Raw genomic sequence first — 17,735 nt, 5'->3', positions numbered from 1 at the left:
CGGCAAATGTCTAAATTTATAGACGTTTCCTAAGTTCTCCCATTCAAAAGTATTTGAATGTCTGAATGCAGTTACGTATCTCAGTATGTGTTCATAAAGAGTTAATAAACTAGAGTGAATAAGTCACTTTTCTCATAAGTTGTAATTAGTGACCCGTTGTAGGCGTTGGGTCTACCTGACAGCCTCCTGGGTCTACCTGACAGCCTCCTGGGTCTACCTGACAGCCTCCTGGGCTTACCAGGTTTCTACAGGCTTGAAAGACAAGACCCTACAAACATTGATGTTTTCACCCCTCTGTGTACTTCACTGTTCAATCCTGTGTCCTGTGTGTTATCTAACATTATTCTGACTTCTCCAATTCAAGTACACTGTAACCTGAGTGAAACATTAGCCCCGGTCCTTACAAAAGCAGCCCAGGCAGTCCCACCCACCCAATCAACGGTTAGGCGTCAGACAGCTCACCTTTCTGACACCACTACCTCCACTACCTCTAAGAGTGTGGCCTTATGTTGCCTGTACAGGCAAAGGAGGAACCTGCACACCTCAGCCCAGAAAACATTGACTACCAGAGATAGAAATGTCCAATGTCTTGTGTGTTGCTCCCCAACAAAGAAGGCTTGTGTAAACATTAACCTCGCTGTCATGGTTTCCAGAGGAATGGTGTGGCAAGGGAGAGGCGAGCATCTGTTCGATTATTAACTATCCTTTCTGAGACCCACTTCTTTCTTTCATATTTATGAAGAACATGGGGTGAATTCCAAATGAAGGTATTGCAAGGTACAGTATCTTCCCATTTCAAAGCTTTTCACATTCATCTCTCAGAGTTCAGTGCATTTCTCAGTGTTCTTCACATGCGTGGAACAATGAATGGCAACTTCTGTTGATCCATTATAATGGGAATACCACTGTCATTTTTACATTTGAATCATTTAGCAGATGCTCTTATCCAGAGCGACTTACATTCATCTTAAGACAGCTAGGTGGGACAACCACACATCAGACATAGTATGTACATTTTCCCTCAATAAAGTAGCTATCAGCTAAGTTAGCGCTGGTAAGAGGGAAAAAGTAAAAAGTCATTACCTTGAGAAGGAAGCAGACATTCAGCCTACCCAATCTACTTCTGAGACAGAACAGGAGTGTTATGACACACTGCTAGTCACACCTTGAAATTACACACACACACACACCCCTATCCCTATACTAATTTCTACAGAACGCCCTCCACAGGTATAACTAGCTGGCACCCCCCCATACTAATTTCTACAGAACGCCCTCCACAGGTATAACTATGCTGTCAGAGTCGGCCATAGCACTTTGGGGGCCCTTGTGAGCAAAACATTTTAGTGGCAGCAGAGAGAAAACATTTGTTTTAGTTAATTTCCTGCAGTTCTACACATTTTGCCTTGGGGCGTAGAGAAAATGTTGCAGTTTAAAGCAAGTTTGAGGCAATTATTAACATTTTGCCATTGGGCTGAGAGAAGACTTAAATTGTATATATATATTTTTTACTTGTATTTAACCTTTATTTAACTAGGCAAGTCAGTTAAGAACAAATTCTTATTTACAATGAAGGCCTACCGGGGAACAGTAGGTTAACTGCCTTGTTCAGGGGCAGAACGACCGATTTTTACCTCGTCAGCCCAGGGATTCGATCCAGCAAGGTTTCGGTTACTGGCCCAACGCTCTAACCACTAGCCTAATTTCATGCAATTCTGCTCATTATGCAATTGGGCAGAGAAAAATGAGCAGTGTTACAGCTAATTTCCTGCAATTCTATTAATTTTGCCATAGGTTGGAGATAAATAATTGCAGTTTTTAATATGATATCTGAGTGAGAGTGAATAACAATATCAATGGGGCCCCCAGTCGGTAATTTGACCATGATTACTATAAGTTTAGATGGCTCAACTAACTTACCAATCATAACTCAAATTTGCTGACGGGCTAATTGAGTGACCGTCAGTGACTGACATTACAAGAGAAAAACTGCTGATGCACAATTGCACCTTCTACTATTCTAACTCTCAACAGTAAGTTGAGACCCCGGCAACAATAAATCAAAATAACACATTATGTAAATTGATCCGCGGGCCTACAAGAGGGGGGCTGTGCAGACCACCAGTTTCCCATCTATGATTTAGAGAACAAAGCATCCCAGGGGAAGAGACACACTTGAGTGGCCAGTTGAACATGTAGCCTACAGTACCATTCTGCAAGGTTCAACTGACTTATGACTGAAAAGTAAACCAGAACCAAAAAATATTATTTTTATTAAAGCCCTTCTCTCAGACAATTTACAAAAAATCGAATATATTAATGAAAGAACATCATTTCCCTCTTTTAGCTGCATTTCACTTTAATCAAATCTTCATCAAAAATATACTGAATGGTCACTCATTTTACAGATCAATACACAACCAAACACAGTGATGTCAGTTTGTAAAATGTAATAAAACATACATTTGAGATAATACTTGTGAAACTATTTCCGGTCTAGGAGGGTTGTTCTGAACCTGAGGTCCTGATCATGACATCACAGGTTTGAGTTGAAGAATGACATCATAGCACAGTGAGGACTAGAGAGAAGGTTGGGTTGTCTTTCCTCCAGAGAGAGATCTGTTCAGTCGTAGAGGTCCTTGAACCCCAGGCTCCTGTCACCACACACACACACACACACACACACACACACACACACACACACACACACACACACACACACACACACACACACACACACACACACACACACACACACACACACACACACACACACACACACACACACACACACACACACACACACACACAGAGTGAGATGTAGAAATATATGTGTGCTGTAATCAGTGTGAGGTGTTCAGGGAGGGGGCCCACCTCTCTGGGGATCTCTCTCTGGCCAGGTGGTCTGCGGTGGACCACAGGGGCCTGCTGGGGCTGAGGGAGCGACGCAGGTGAGGGGAGGAGGGATGCAGGCCAGAGGACGATGACGACAGACCCTGACGACGCAGCTCCTGCACTGCCCTCTCCCTAAGAGAGAGAGAAAGAGAGAGAGAGTAAAGCACAAGCCAAGTCTTTACGACAAGCAAGGAGAGACAGAAAGACAGACCTCTCAAACCGCTCAGTAGATAGCTGTCTTTTGGTCATGTCCAGGTCAGCCTCTAGCTGTGCCGAACGAGTACTCAATGTAGCCACCTCTCTACGCTGAGAGCTCCTGAGAGAGAGAGAGAGAGAGAGAGAGAGAGAGAGAGATAGATAGATAGATAGACAAAACGAAATGTAGAGAGGGAGAGAGAATTGAGTTGGAGGTGTATAGATGAAAAGAGAGAAAAAGATGGGAGAGAAACAAAGAGGGAAGCTGTCAAAACAGGCAACCGAACAAATCAGAAACCCTTCCAACAGCGACCAAGTGTCTGCTCACGCCTTGCTGTCGGCCGCGGTGAGTTTGTCCCTGAGCAGCTGGATCTCGGTGTGTCTCTCCTGGGAGCTGAGCTGTCGGTGTAGCTCCTTCTCCCTGGTGGACACCAGCATGGTTTCCAGGCTCTTCATGCTCAGACGCTCACTGGACAGCTGCTTCCTGAGCAGCTCCAGCTCACACTGCACCTACAAGCACACACACTGAGTACTGTTAACACACAGACACACACAAACATGTTGACATACACTATTTAAATATATTTTAGATTCTTCAAATAGCCACCCATTGCCTTGATGACAGCATTGCACACTCTTGGCATTCTCTCAACCAGCTTCACCTGGAATGCTTTTCCAACAGTCTTGAAGGAGTTCCCACATATGCAGAGCACTTGTTGGCTGCTTTTCCTTCACTCTGTGGTCCGACTCATTCCAAACCATCTCAATTTGGTTGAGGTCGGGGGATTGTGGAGGTCAGGTCATCTGATGCAGCAGTCCATCACTCTCCTTCTTGGTAAAATAGCCCTTACACAGCTTGGAGGTGTGTTGGGTCATTGTCCTGTTGAAAAACAAATGATAGTCCCACTAAGCTCAAACCAGATGGGATGGCGTAACGCTGCAGAATGCTGTGGTAGCCATGCTGGTTAAGTGTGCCTTGAATTCCTAAATAAATCACAGACAGTGTCACCTGAAAAGCACTCCCACACCATAACACCTCCTGCTCCATGCTTTATGGTGGGAAATACACATGCAGAGATCATCCGTTCACCCACACCATGTATCACAAAGACACGGCGATTGGAACCAAAAATCTCCAATTTGGACTCATCAGACCAAAGCACAAATTTCCACTGGTCTAATGTCCATTGCTCGTGTTTCTGGGCCCAACCAAGTCTCTTCTTATTATTGGTGTCCTTTAGTAGGGGTTTCTTTGCAGCAATTCGACCATGAAGGCCTGATTCACACAGTCTCCTCTGAACAGTTGATGTTGAGATGTGTCTGTTACTTGAGCTCTGTGAAGCATTTACTTGGGCTGCAATTTCTGAGGCTTGTAACTCTAATGAACATGTCCTCTGCATCAGAGGTATATCTGGGTTTTACATTCCTGTGGCGGTCCTCATGAGAGACAGTTTCATCATAGCGCTTGGTGGTTTTTGCGACTGCACTTCAAATCAAATCAAAATGTATTTGTCACATACACATGGTTAGCAGATGTTAATGCGAGTGTAGCGAAATGCTTGTGCTTCTAGTTCCGACAATGCAGTAATAACCAACAAGTAATCTAACTAACAATTCCAAAACTACTGTCTTGTACACACAAGTGTAAGGGGATAAAGAATATGTACATAAGGATATATGAATGAGTGAGAGCAGCATAGGCAAGATACAGTAGATGGTATCGAGTACAGTATATACATATGAGATGAGTATGTAAACAAAGTGGCATAGTTAAAGTGGCTAGTGATACATGTATTACATAAGGATACAGTCGATGATATAGAGTACAGTATATACGTATGCATATGAGATGAATAATGTAGGGTAAGTAACATTATATAAGGTAGCATTGTTTAAAGTGGCTAGTGATATATTTACATCATTTCCCATCAATTCCCATTATTAAAGTGGCTGGAGTTGAGTCAGTGTCAGTGTGTTGGCAGCAGCCACTCAATGTTAGTGGTGGCTGTTTAACAGTCTGATGGCCTTGAGATAGAAGCTGTTTTTCAGTCTCTCGGTCCCAGCTTTGATGCACCTGTACTGACCTCGCCTTCTGGATGATAGCGGGGTGAACAGGCAGTGGCTCGGGTGGATGTTGTCCTTGATGATCTTTATGGCCTTCCTGTAACATCGGGTGGTGTAGGTGTCCTGGAGGGCAGGTAGTTTGCCCCCGGTGATGCGTTGTGCAGACCTCACTACCCTCTGGAGAGCCTTACGGTTGTGGGCGGAGCAGTTGCCGTACCAGGCGGTGATACAGCCCGCCAGGATGCTCTCGATTGTGCATCTGTAGAAGTTTGTGAGTTCTTTTGGTAACAAGCCGAATTTCTTCAGCCTCCTGAGGTTGAAGAGGCGCTGCTGCACCTTCTTCACGATGCTGTCTGTGTGGGTGGACCAATTCAGTTTGTCTGTGATGTGTATGCCGAGGAACTTAAAACTTGCTACTCTCTCCACTACTGTTCCATCGATGTGGATAGGGGGGTGTTCTTGAAGAAACGTTCAAAGTTCTTGAAATTTTCCTGATTGACTGACCTTCATGTTTTAAAGTAATGATGGACTGTCGTTTCTCTTTGCTTATTTGAGCTGTTCTTGCCATAATATGGACTTTATCTTTTACCAAATAGGGCTTCTGTATACCACCCCTACCTTGTCACAACACAACTGATTTGCTCAAACGCATTAAGGAGGAAATCAATTCCACAAATTAACTTTTAAGAAGGCACACCTGTTAATTGAAATTAATTCCAGGTGACTACCTCATGAAGCTGGTTGAGAGAATGCCAAGAGTGTTAAAAGCTGTCATCAAGGCAAAGGGTGACTATTTGAAGAATCACAAATATAAAATATATTTAGATTTGTTTACCACTGTTTTGGTTACTACATGATTCCATATGTGTTATTTCACAGTTTGATGTCTGCACTATTATTCTACAATGTAGAAAATAGTGAAAGTAAAGAAAACCCTTGAATGAGTAGGCGTTCAAAAAATGTGACCGGTACTGTATGCTCACGCACGCACGCACACACACACCATCCCCTCCATGACTCACAGCCTCCTTGCTGGCGTCCAGTTTGACACAGAGCTCCCTGGTCTTCTCCAGGTCAGTCTGAGTGGCGGTGTGTTCCCCCTGGGCCTGTCTCAACTGCTCCTCAGTGTGCAGCAGACTCCTGTTGAGCTGAGACACCTGGCTGCTGCAGCTCCGCTCTGCAGACAACGCCTAGGATACACACAACTATAGGAGTCCAGGGTCATCTTCATTATGCACATGGTAAAACGTCACAAAACCTTTTACAACAGAAAAGTAAAATGTGCTTTTGTTATTGGACAACTTCAGGTAGTCCCACCCTGTTTCAGTCTGTTTGGTGTCTAATGAATATGACCCAGTGTGTAACCAGTGATAATCCCTCATGATAGAGACAGTGAGGTTAGACAGACCTCCTGCAGACTGGCCTCCAGAGCCTCCACCTTCTCCTTGAGTCTGCGTCTCTCCATGTCTGAGGACATCAGCTCCAGCCTCAGCTCGCTGATGCTCCCCTCCGACTGCCGCGCCTGCCCCTCCCAGCTCTCGGCCTGGGCCGACGCACGCCGCCGAGCCTCCTGGTGCTCCCTGCACTCCCGCTCCTGGTGGACACACACACACATTTTGATTATTTGTTTAGCTCCACAATGAATCAGTGCAAGTGAAAAAGTCTTGGCTATCAATCCCTACCCAACTCCAGTCTGAAAACGTTGATTGCCGCTTATAGTAAGCACAAGGAGGAAAGGAGAAAAAACACATTTTCAAAAAGGAATTGATCTGGAACTCAAAGGCTGCGTTTACACAGAACCCCAATCCTGATTATTTTTCCACTAATAGGTATTTTGACCAATCAGATCAGCTCTTTTGACAATGTTTGGGCTAAATATCAGAATTGGGCTGCCTGTGTAAACGCAGCCATAGCTACTCTGGATGAGTTATAATTAGTTCGACAAGACATAACTAACAGATCACAGATTGAAATATCATCCATTCAGTTACAGCAGAGGGTACCTTGGTGGACAGCAGGTTCTCGATGCGGGAGATGTCAGCCACATAGTCCTGTACCTTCCTCTGCAGCTCATTCACCTCCTGGGCAGAGTCCTCAGAATTCAGCTCCAGGGCCTGGACAGCAAAACAAACTAGACCTTACAAAGTGTTTGTGAGATTCTAAAGAGATGACGGCCATGAGGTTTGGTATATCATGAATAATATGGCATCCTAGTGTTTTCTACTACTGTTTCCCCAAACCAATCACCTGGGATGAAAAACTATTCTGGACCATGAGCCCATGGCATCTAGTCTGGGTTCCAGTCTTTTTAGCTAACATTCCAATCCTTGCCACTCCTGTCACTTGGCAAATGACACAGAGTACAAGGAGTGGAATGTAATAGCTGAACAGAGACAGATACCAGGCTGCATACCATCCTCCATAAATAATTTGGTTGATAATTTCTAAGTTAAAAAATAATAATTGTGCTCTGGTTTGGTCAGAAAGTGCTGTATCTGACCTGGTTGTTGAGGCGGCTCATGTCCAGTTCCTCTTGGAGTTGAGCATTCTCCCTCAGGGTGGAATCCTTCACCTTGGCCAAAGCCCCCAGCTCCTCCCCCGCATCCCCCAGCCTCCTCCTCAAAGCCTCCAGCTCCCTCTCCCGCCCTGCCAGCTCCTCACGAACGCTCCTGGGGAACAGAAAGGTCACAGCCAGGGGTCAGAGTTTCGAGGTTAACTTACACAGGTGGTGCAATCCGTATGCGTTTCTGAGTGAGCCTTAGTATGGTGACCTGGCATCTGATGCTGCTGTGTGAAGCTTTGTGGTACTGGACAACTCAGACTCACTCTGCTGATGTCTCCAGATCCTCAATGGACAACCTGAGATTCCTGATGGTTTTCTCCTGAAGAAAAACACATAGAAACCAAAGAGACCATCACTCAATCACTGATATTAGACCAATGTGTCACATCTCATGAGGTGATATCCAAGTGGACATGTCAACTTCCTAAACATAGTGGCTGGCAGGTAGGCTGGCAGGTACAATTGGCTGTGTGTGTAGTTAGTGTTCAGTTGATTACTTTGTCGTCCAGCTGGTTGTGGGCTGAGTTAAGGAGGTCAGTCTTGTTCTCCAGCTGCTCCTGCAGGGAGTCTCTCCTCTGGTCCAGGTCAGTGATGGTGGACTGTAGACTGCTCACCTCCTCTCTTAGACCAGACATCTGCCTCAGTAGAGAGTCTGACACAACAGATAAGGCTCAGTTCGGTAAGGTTATCTGAAATAGTGTTATTACACACACACAAAGGCAGGCCTTGTCTCCTCACCGTTCTTCTCGTCCAGCAGTTTGTTCCTCTCCTGGGAGTTCTGTAGTTCTCCGATCCGGGAGGTCAGTCTGCGCTGGCTGTCACTCAGGGCGTTCTGCGTCTCACTGTTGGACAGTCTGAACACACACGTGCGCGCACACACTTAAAAGGATGCTATAAAAGGGATTAAATGGAAGCTATAGAAGCAACGGTTGGGGCCACAGTGTCTCCTGACCCCTCCTGTCTCAGTCTCCAGTATTTATGCTGCAGTAGTTTATGTGTCGGGGGGGGTAGGGTCAGTCTGTTATATCTGGAGTACTTCTCCTGTCTTATCCGGTGTCCTGTGTGAATTTAAGTATGCTCGCTCTAATTCTCTCTCTCTCTCGGATGACCTGAGCCCTAGGACCATGCCTCAGGACTACCTGGCATGATGACTCCTTGCTGTCCCCAGTCCACCTGGCCGTGCTGCTGCTCCAGTTTCAACTGTTCTGCCTGCTGCTATGGAACCCTGACCTGTTCACCGGACGTGCTACCTGTCCCAGACCTGCTGTTTTCAACTCTCTAGAGACAGCAGGAGCGGTAGAGATACTCTTAATGATCGGCTATGAAAAGCCAACTGACATTTACTCCTGAGGTGCTGACTTGCTGCACCCTCGACAACTACTGTGAGTATTATTATTTGACCATGCTGGTCATTTATAAACATTTGAACATTTTGGCCATGTTCTGTTATAATCTCCACCCGGCACAGCCAGAAGAGGACCTGCCACCCCCCATAGCCTGGTTCCTCTCCAGGTTTCTTCCTAGATTTTGGCCTTTCTAGGGAGATTTCCCTAGCCACTGTGCTTCTACCCCTGCATTGCTTGCTGTTTGGGGTTTTAGGCTGGGTTTCTGTACAGCACTTTGAGATATCAGCTGATGTAAGAAGGGTTATATAAATAAATTCGATTTGATTTGAACAGTTCCCACACGTGTCCAGTATGTGGCTGATGCAGGAAGTGAATCCCCAACCACATGACTTCATACATCAGTGCTGGTTCCTTGCTTACCTCAGCATGACACACTCATTCCTGGTCCTGCTGTGTTCGTCCTCAGCAGCGGTCAGCTTCCTACCCAGGGTGTGGACCTCCTCCTCCAGCCCCATCATGGACTCCCTCATCAGGGCAAGACGGCTCTTCTGGTCCCCCCGCTCATGCTCCAGCTACAGCAAGGAGAATCACCATGAAATGCAATTAGCAGAATGAACATTCCATTCCAAACTAAGGACATTTTAAAGAGTGTGTCTGTTCTAGTCATTGTGTTTCTATGGAGGTTTTCTCCTCCTCACTCACAGTGAGAATGGCTGTCTGCAGGTCCTCCACCCTCTGCTCCAGATGAGCCCTCTCACTGATGGCTGCCTCCTGAGAGATCTGACAACACTCAACACACACATAGACACTTTCTCTTAGCAGGATACACACCCACACTTTCATTGGTAATAGACCGTAATCTAGCCTGGGCTAAAGCAAGGAAATCATGTTCTGATGCTGATTGGCTTATTTTTAGGCAGTTACGAAACAAGTGTTCTTATCTTCTCAGGAAGGCCAAGTCTGAATATTTTATGTCTCTTACCACTGATAACCTGAATGACCCTAGAAAGTTTTGGAAGGCTATTAAGTCTATGTCTGGTAATGTTAATGAATTACTGTCATGTGTTTTGAAGGACTGTTGCTATATATGACAACTGAAATGCTGAATTGTTTCAATGAGCACTTTGTATCACCTGGTAGGCTGATTGATTCAGTGTCCTCTGTCTCTGTACAACCCTGTGTGGATGAACCAGTGAGAGCTGGTCAAACCTTTAGCTTTTTGCCATTCTCAGTGCAGGTGGTACATAAAGCCCTGAAACCCTTAGATCAGAGAAAGCCTGCAGGTCCTGATCTTTTGGATCCCTGCTTTTTAAATCTGGCAGCTGATTTAATAGCTGAACCACTTACATCTCTGTTCAATCTAACCCTGGAATGTAATGAAATTCCAAAGATCTGGAAATCAGCATTTGTCCTACCACTTTTAAAAGGGGGAGATCCAACTCTTTTAAATAATTATAGGCCAATCTCAAAGCTGTCACCCCTGGTGAAAATACTTGAAACCCTTGTAAGTGAACAGCTAAAATAGTTTTTATTTACTAACTCTATTTTATCAATGTACCAATCGGGCTTCAAGAAGAAACATAGCACAATTACAGCAGCCATGAAGGTTTTAAATGATATCACTGAAGCCATTGACAAAAAAGAACAGCACTGTGTCTCACTTTTTATTGATCTAAGGCTTTTGATACATTTGATCATGCTATACTAAGGCAGAGATTGTTGAGTGTAGGTCTTTCGGAGCATGCAGTTGCATGGTTTGCTAACTATCTGTCTGATAAAACTCAGTGCACTCAATTTGATGGACTTATGTCTGTTAAATTGTCTGTCTTGAATGGTGTGCCCCAAGGCTCTGTACTTGGTCCTTTCTTATTCACTATTTATATAAATTATTTAGACAAAAATGTCAAATGCACAACTTCATGTTTATGCTGATGATACTGTTATTTACTGTTGTGCCTCATCTCTTACAAAAGCTTTCCAGAACATGCAAACTGCTTTTTATACTGTTCAACATACCTTTTGTCAATTGAAGCTTATCCTCAATACTGAGAGAACTAAACTAATGGTGTTTTCTAATGCAAGAACTAGACCTCTGAACCTTTCACCTATTACTACCTGTCAGGGCAAGGTGATTGAGGTTGTAACCTCATATAAATACCTTGGAATTTTAATTGATGGCGGCCTCTCTTTTAAATTGCATATTCAACAACTTACAAAAAAATTGAAGCTGAAATAGGGATTTTATTTTAGCAATAAGGCCTGTTTTTCTTTTGAGGAAGGCTAGTATCAGGCTAGTATCAGCTACATTTATGCCTTTACTAGACTATGGGGATACTTTATATATGAATGCTTCCGCTCAGTGTTTGAGATCAATTGACACTCTTTACCATGGCACTTTGAGATTTATTTTAAACTGCAAAACCCTTACGCACCACTGCACTTTGTATACCAGGGTTGGCTGGCCTTCTCTAGTCACTCGTAGGCTCAGTCACTGGTATACTTTTATTTAGAAAGCCGTTTTGGGTTTATTACCTTTTTATTTGTGCATTTTTATTGTTCAGAAATGTGGTGGGTCGTCTCTTTGTTTGCTGGACTTTATCCTGCTAACTGTTCCAAATGTCCGGACTGAATTTGGTAAAAGGGCTTTTATGTACTCTGTGCCATCGTCTTGGAACACCTTACAAAAATACTTTTAAACTGGAAGAACTTGTCCTGACTGGTGTTTTTAAATCACTGATGAAGGATTTTGAGGTTGATTCCCTGACCTGTCAATGTTTTTAATTTGCTGTTTTATACTCTTGTGAATTCAATGGTTTTCACTAGATTACTTGTAGTTTTTCATGTTGTCTGTCTGTAATTTTTTTGAAATGACTTAGTGCTGCCTATCTTGGCCAGGGCGCTCTTGAAAAAGAGATTTTAATCTCAATGAGCCCTTCCTGGTTAAATAAAGGTTCAACATTTTTTTTGTTTAATTGGTAGTCAATAGGTGGCAATACTGGAACACTCAGAAGTAGATTATTGTCCAATCTGGTTAATATATTGACCTTGAGTCTCTCCCTCAGACTGTCCCTCTCTGTGCTCATACGGTGGAGGTCGACCTTGGCCTCGTCTCTCTCCGCCTCCACGCGCTTCAGGATGCTCTGAGCCGACACAGTGACACTGCTCTTAGCTGCGCGCGACGACTTGGATTTCAGTACCTCGCGACGCAGCGACGCTATCTCCTGCTGGGCCTGATGAAGAAAGGGATTGTTATCAGCAAAATGATTTCCCATTCATTTGGTCCTGAGCGAAGAAAAAGTCGGACAAAACGTGTTGTTGGAGTTAACTATTCCTTTAAGAATGGTACTGGCCTGCTGGTAGTGCATGCTGGTCTTGTCTCTGTCGGCAGTCAGAACTTTCACGTTGGCCTGGATCTCTGACAGGTGGCGCTCATTCTTATCCAGCATGTTCTGCATCTCGTCCCGCTCTCTAAAGACCCTGATCAGCTCAGAATCATAGCTGCCCCCCTGCCCAAAACAGGGGAACAAGACATGATGTCAGATTTCAAAAGAGTACATCAGCTGTTACATTAGTATTATGACAAAGTGCTCACAGTCCAGGAGACATTGGTCAGAAATTAGATGTTTTTCTGATTAATATGGAAAAAGTCATATTTGAAGAGTTTATTTACAAAATGGTATGTCCACCAATTTTTCACATTTGTATTTTTTCATCAGAAATGATTGCTTATGGGTACCTTCATGTGTGTGTAAAATATTACTGTTCTCAGATGTTTAATGAATAGATTTTAGTGTGTATGAAAATGTTTTTTTTTTTTTGCTAAACGCTATATTGTTTCGCTGGAATGGAATGTTGGTATCCTGTATATTTGACTGTGATATGTGGTCGTCTCACCTAGCTACCTTAAGATGAATGCACTTACTTTAAGTCACTCTGGATGAGAGCATCTGCTAAACGACGAAAATGAAAATGTTTCACAGGTCTTATATTACTGAATTAATTTTTATTGAATTATTTTATTATATTGATGTCAAAAATGTATCATTTCTACAGTTCTTTATTAAAAATGTTACCATGTATTACATTTGACTGTGTAAAACCTAGCAGTGCTACTTATTTCTCTGAGAGTGAGCCGGATATATAGCATTTTGCTAAGAAATATGATTATTTGTCTCTCTGAATGAAACCATCAAGTAATATACTTTTAAAAAAAGACATGTCTGTCAGTGAACAACCCCATGCCGTGATTAGATAGTGAAATAAAACTCCAATCTTTTTCATAATTTCTTTAAGCAATCAAAGCTAATTTACCAATATTTCTGAAAAATGATATATATAGCGTCATTTATACATTTATAACACTGAAGATGGTGTAACAAATCCCTATTTACATTTCTAGTTAATATTAGACAGCTATTCCTTTACCTTGACAGGGGACTGGCGGGTGGGGCTGCGGCTCTGGAGGTGCCCCCGACAGGGGCTACAGGAGCACCTGCCCCTCAGCATCCTCCTCAGGCTGTCTGCTTCCTGTCTGTAGTAGTCCCTCTCCTCCTCCACGCTCCGCAAGAAGCTGTCCAGACGAGAGCCACGTTTCCTCCTGCTGCCTGGCTCTGTGAACAGGACCTGCTCTCTCTCTGTAGGATAGCCAACAATGTTACATCACATTCTGGCATCTTGTTCTCTACTACCCTCTCTCTTCTCAGTCCAGCCCCAGAGTAACTCACCTGTGAGGCTGAGCTTCTGCACCAGTCTGTTCAGACTGTCTCTCTCCTGGTGCAACTGGTCCAGTAAGGCCTGCAGGTCCTGCTCCTGATTCTGCTCTACTGTGGGGTTCAGCTGGGTCTCAAGTTCTATTGGTTCAGTGTCTCCTGACTCGCTATCCTGAGACATAACCCAGAACCCAGAAGCCAGGGTGGATGGTAAATGTGGGCTATTGATTATACTATTTTCTTTATGCCTGTTGAATTAGATTGCAATATAGTGGTATCAGTCGTGGTCTTACAGGTGTCACTTTGGTGATAGCGCCCTCTAGCGACGTGATCTTCCTCTGCAGGTTTTCAATGATGCTCTACAAAACCAGACCCCAAGAAATCTTGCATTGATTCAATCAGACATTCACTCATCCATTGTGTTCAGTATTCACATCGCATCCCCTCTTAGGCACACAGTAAGTCTACCTCTGCATGCTGTGTGTGGTCCTCTGTTGTCTCCAGTGTGAGGCCCTGCTGGTCCTGCTCTTCCTGCAGCTGAGCTGGTGTACTGATATGGCCTGGCACCTGCTGGTTCTCCAAAGACAGCTCCTCCACCTCCTCCTCCCCCCTCTCCTCCCCTCACCCCCTGCTGAAGCTGCACCTCCTCAGCCTGCACACCAGCCACACTAACCTCTGCAGCCTGACACAGGAAGTGCAATGGGGATTAGGTGAAAATAAATCAAATATGAAAATGTGTCAGTATCAAGCTGATAAATTAAAAAAAAACTAACAAGAGTGGCTGATTTATGACACACTGCTCTAAACATTTTACGTTGTCATGGTAACCAAGCATATTCAAACTTGACCTTGCTACTGATTATGAATGTATTATAAACAGCGCTGTATTGGATTTCAAAAGGTTGCTAGTTTGCAAAGTAGTGTCTTCCAATCACTGTAATCTTGCTAACGACGCTAGCCTTGAATTGTCGAAAGCGATACTGATTTTATTATGGCAAGAAAGCTCACTAAACACTTAAATATAATTAGGCTAAAGCTACTGCTTGTCTAAGTAAAACATTAGATGTAAACAAAAACAAATAATGGTTGAGAGAGAGATCTTCAACTTACTTTATGGATGAAATAGTTATAGCTGTAGCTATCAAATAGTTTACGTGAGGTTATCTGGATAAATCACTGGGGTTTGCTGTTGTAAACCTTGAATGGCTCCTAAACCGCTTTTCATACGGGATAAACGATCTGACCAATCAGATGTCAGGATTTGATCGGAATTCGAGATGTCGCAAGATTGCAAGCCAATCAGCAAAGGCCCTTTCTTCACAGTGTGCGTCCATTACCTTGACAACGTAGTGACCCGGTACTCCACACACTGACAACACGTGCTGATAATGTTAGCAGAAGATCATGTTAGCCTAGTGAAATTCCAAGTCTAAATGCAAAAGTATCATGCATCAGAATGACTGATTTGACTGCATTGCAGTGTTCTATGCAATTTATGCTACCATTTTAAAATGAAAGGAATGCACCCCAGGCTTCAAATAAATCAAAGTTATTTTGCCTTCGTCAGGATTAAAAAGTAGGCTACTATAATAAATTGCACTGTCAATCTGTTTGTGGGAGCCTAGCTGTTGTCCCTCTGCAGTACATTATACTTCCATATAGTGAGCCTTTTGTAGAAGTGTTAACCTGTTAGTTTGTTGATTTTCTCCTGTCCTATTCGGTGTCCTGTGTGAATCTAAGTGTGCGTTCTCTAATTATCTCCTTCTCTCTTTCTTTCTCTCTCTCGGAGGACCTGAGCCCTAGGACCATGCCCCAGGAATACCTGACATGATGACTCCTTGCTGTCCCCAGTCCACCTGACTGTGCTGCTGCTCCAGTTTCAACTGTTCTGCCTTATTATTATTCGACCATGCTGGTCATTTATGAACATTTGAACATCTTGGCCATGTTCTCTTATAATCTCCACCCGGCACAGCCAGAAGAGGACTGGCCATCCCACATATGCTCTCTCTAATTCTCTCTTTCTTTCTCTCTCTCGGAGGACCATGCCCCAGGAATACCTGACATGATGACTCCTTGCTGTCCCCAGTCCACCTGACTGTGCTGCTGCTCCAGTTTCAACTGTTCTGCCTTATTATTATTCGACCATGCTGGTCATTTATGAACATTTGAACATCTTGGCCATGTTCTGTTATAATCTCCACCCGGCACAGCCAGAAGAGGACTGGCCACCCCACATAGCCTGGTTCCTCTCTAGGTTTCTTCCTAGGTTTTGGCCTTTCTATGGAGTTTTTCCTAGCCACCGTGCTTCTACACCTGCATTGCTTGCTGTTTGGGGTTTTAGGCTGGGTTTCTGTACAGCACTTTGAGATATCAGCTGATGTACGAAGGGCTATATAAATAAATTTGATTTGATTTTGAAAAATAAGCCAAAAATAATATTTTAAATCCAACCCAGACCCTCAGGAACTAGTAAATCCTTTTTGAATCAATATACGAAGTAAACCGCTGGGTGGCGCTGTAAAACCAGCATCAAAAATCACTTGAGCAACATGGAGTCGATATCGCTCCAGCACAGCTGGTGGCAGTGTTATAACAAGGGTAAATAAACCGTGCCTTTAAGAAAATAAGAGGAAGAAAAGCGGAAGTATGTGTGTAAAAACGAATTAGATCTGAATAGGTATTCACTCTGAGCGTTTCCATTCATGTATTTGGAAAAGTTTCATTCCACAAAAGTGATAAAGTATTTTCAGATGCACAGAAGAAACGACGGATAGGTCCGCGATGATGTTAAGAACATTCTCGAATTTGTGCGCACAATCCCAAGCCTGTTTTCGATCGGCTCGAGCCAAGAGCACATTGTCAGCTGTCATTGACGATACTGGTAAATCAGGACTTATCCTCAAATCTGTGTCAACAGACATATTTGAAAACTTAGCATTGGAGGACTGGATACACGATCATGTTGACCTCCAAACCCGGAGTATGCTCTTCTTATGGAGTAATGCCCCAGCGGTGGTTATAGGGAGACATCAGAACCCGTGGCAAGAGTGCAACCTTCAGGTCATGAGACAGAAAGGGATACCGCTCGCCAGGCGACGCAGTGGGGGCGGGACTGTATTCCACGATTTAGGAAATGTCAATTTGACTTTCTTCACGTCCAAGAAAAACTATGACCGTCACAGGAATCTCCAAGTCGTGACAAGTGCTCTGAAAGGACTCAGGCCAGACATGGATGTACGTGCAACAGAGAGGTTTGACATCTTGCTGAATGGCCAACACAAGATTTCAGGAACCGCTGCAAAATTGGGAAGGACAGCAGCTTACCATCACTGCACTCTGCTGTGTTCGGCTGACAGGGCACTGCTGTCCGCGGTGCTGAAACCCACCTGCCAGGGTATTAAGAGCAATGCAACGCAAAGCGTGCCATCCCCTGTGAAAAACCTGCTGGATGAGGACCCGACGTTGGACTGTGACACTATCATGGATTCAGTGGCATCCCAGTACAACACAGAGTTTGGTTTCAGCAGCCCTGTAACACTTGTGGACCCAAGTGATGAGCTGTCCTTGCCTGGTATCCAAAGAATGGCCCGTGAACTGTTGGCATGGGAGTGGACATTTGGAAGGACTCCTAAGTTCAGTATCTGTACGACTTTTGAGTTGAAAAATGACACGTCTACCTGCAATGCAACTCTAAACATGGACATCAAGAATGGCATTATAGAATCTTGTGACATTGAGGTTCCCTCAGACTGGCTACCTGTGGAGTTGTCTCAAAAGTTCTCCTTACACCTGATAGGTGGGAAATTATGTCCCTACGAGGCATCAGTAATCGCAGCAGAATTGCTGAGGACAATCCCACAAAATAAAGAACTTGAAAGAAAGATGTATAATCTGTGCCGAAGAGTTGTCTTCATGATGTAAATAAAACACTGGTGCATGCCATACTGAGTTGTCCAGGGT

The 17,735-nt window shown here is 44.0% G+C and overlaps 2 protein-coding genes across 3 annotated transcripts; one reads left to right on the top strand and one right to left on the bottom strand.

Annotated features, from left to right (window-relative positions):
• Positions 1–2,257: 2,257 nt before the first annotated feature.
• On the bottom strand, positions 2,258–14,454 carry tsga10 (testis specific, 10). 2 transcript variants are annotated; one of them, XM_036982656.2, is made up of 19 exons: positions 14,241–14,454; positions 14,066–14,131; positions 13,788–13,944; positions 13,489–13,697; positions 12,414–12,569; positions 12,108–12,293; positions 9,766–9,843; positions 9,484–9,635; positions 8,456–8,571; positions 8,215–8,369; positions 7,981–8,036; positions 7,655–7,823; positions 7,158–7,268; positions 6,563–6,748; positions 6,177–6,344; positions 3,419–3,600; positions 3,107–3,211; positions 2,875–3,027; positions 2,258–2,654 (listed from the first exon to the last, which is right to left on the bottom strand). In XM_036982656.2, the coding sequence occupies exons 4-19, from the start codon at positions 13,567–13,569 to the stop codon at positions 2,624–2,626; spliced, it is 2,085 nt and encodes a 694-aa protein (XP_036838551.2). In that variant the 5' UTR covers positions 13,570–13,697; positions 13,788–13,944; positions 14,066–14,131; positions 14,241–14,454; the 3' UTR covers positions 2,258–2,623. The 2 variants fall into 2 exon arrangements, with proteins under 2 accessions (XP_036838551.2, XP_090096314.1); XM_090240188.1 differs by lacking the exons at positions 14,066–14,131; positions 14,241–14,454 and having other exon boundaries at positions 13,788–14,022.
• Positions 14,455–16,494: 2,040 nt separating this feature from the next.
• Positions 16,495–17,719, top strand: LOC110527356 (lipoyl amidotransferase LIPT1, mitochondrial). The gene has a single exon (XM_021608578.3). The coding sequence runs from the start codon at positions 16,557–16,559 to the stop codon at positions 17,694–17,696; it is 1,140 nt and encodes a 379-aa protein (XP_021464253.3). The 5' UTR covers positions 16,495–16,556; the 3' UTR covers positions 17,697–17,719.
• The last annotated feature ends 16 nt before the right edge of the window (positions 17,720–17,735 follow it).

Source organism: Oncorhynchus mykiss, chromosome 7, assembly GCF_057628025.1.
Source record: "Oncorhynchus mykiss isolate SJ-2025 chromosome 7, ASM5762802v1, whole genome shotgun sequence".
Classification (NCBI taxonomy): Eukaryota; Metazoa; Chordata; class Actinopteri; order Salmoniformes; family Salmonidae; genus Oncorhynchus; species Oncorhynchus mykiss.
The sequence above is the reverse complement of the archived record's forward strand: the minus strand, read 5'-3'. Positions and strand labels throughout refer to the sequence as shown.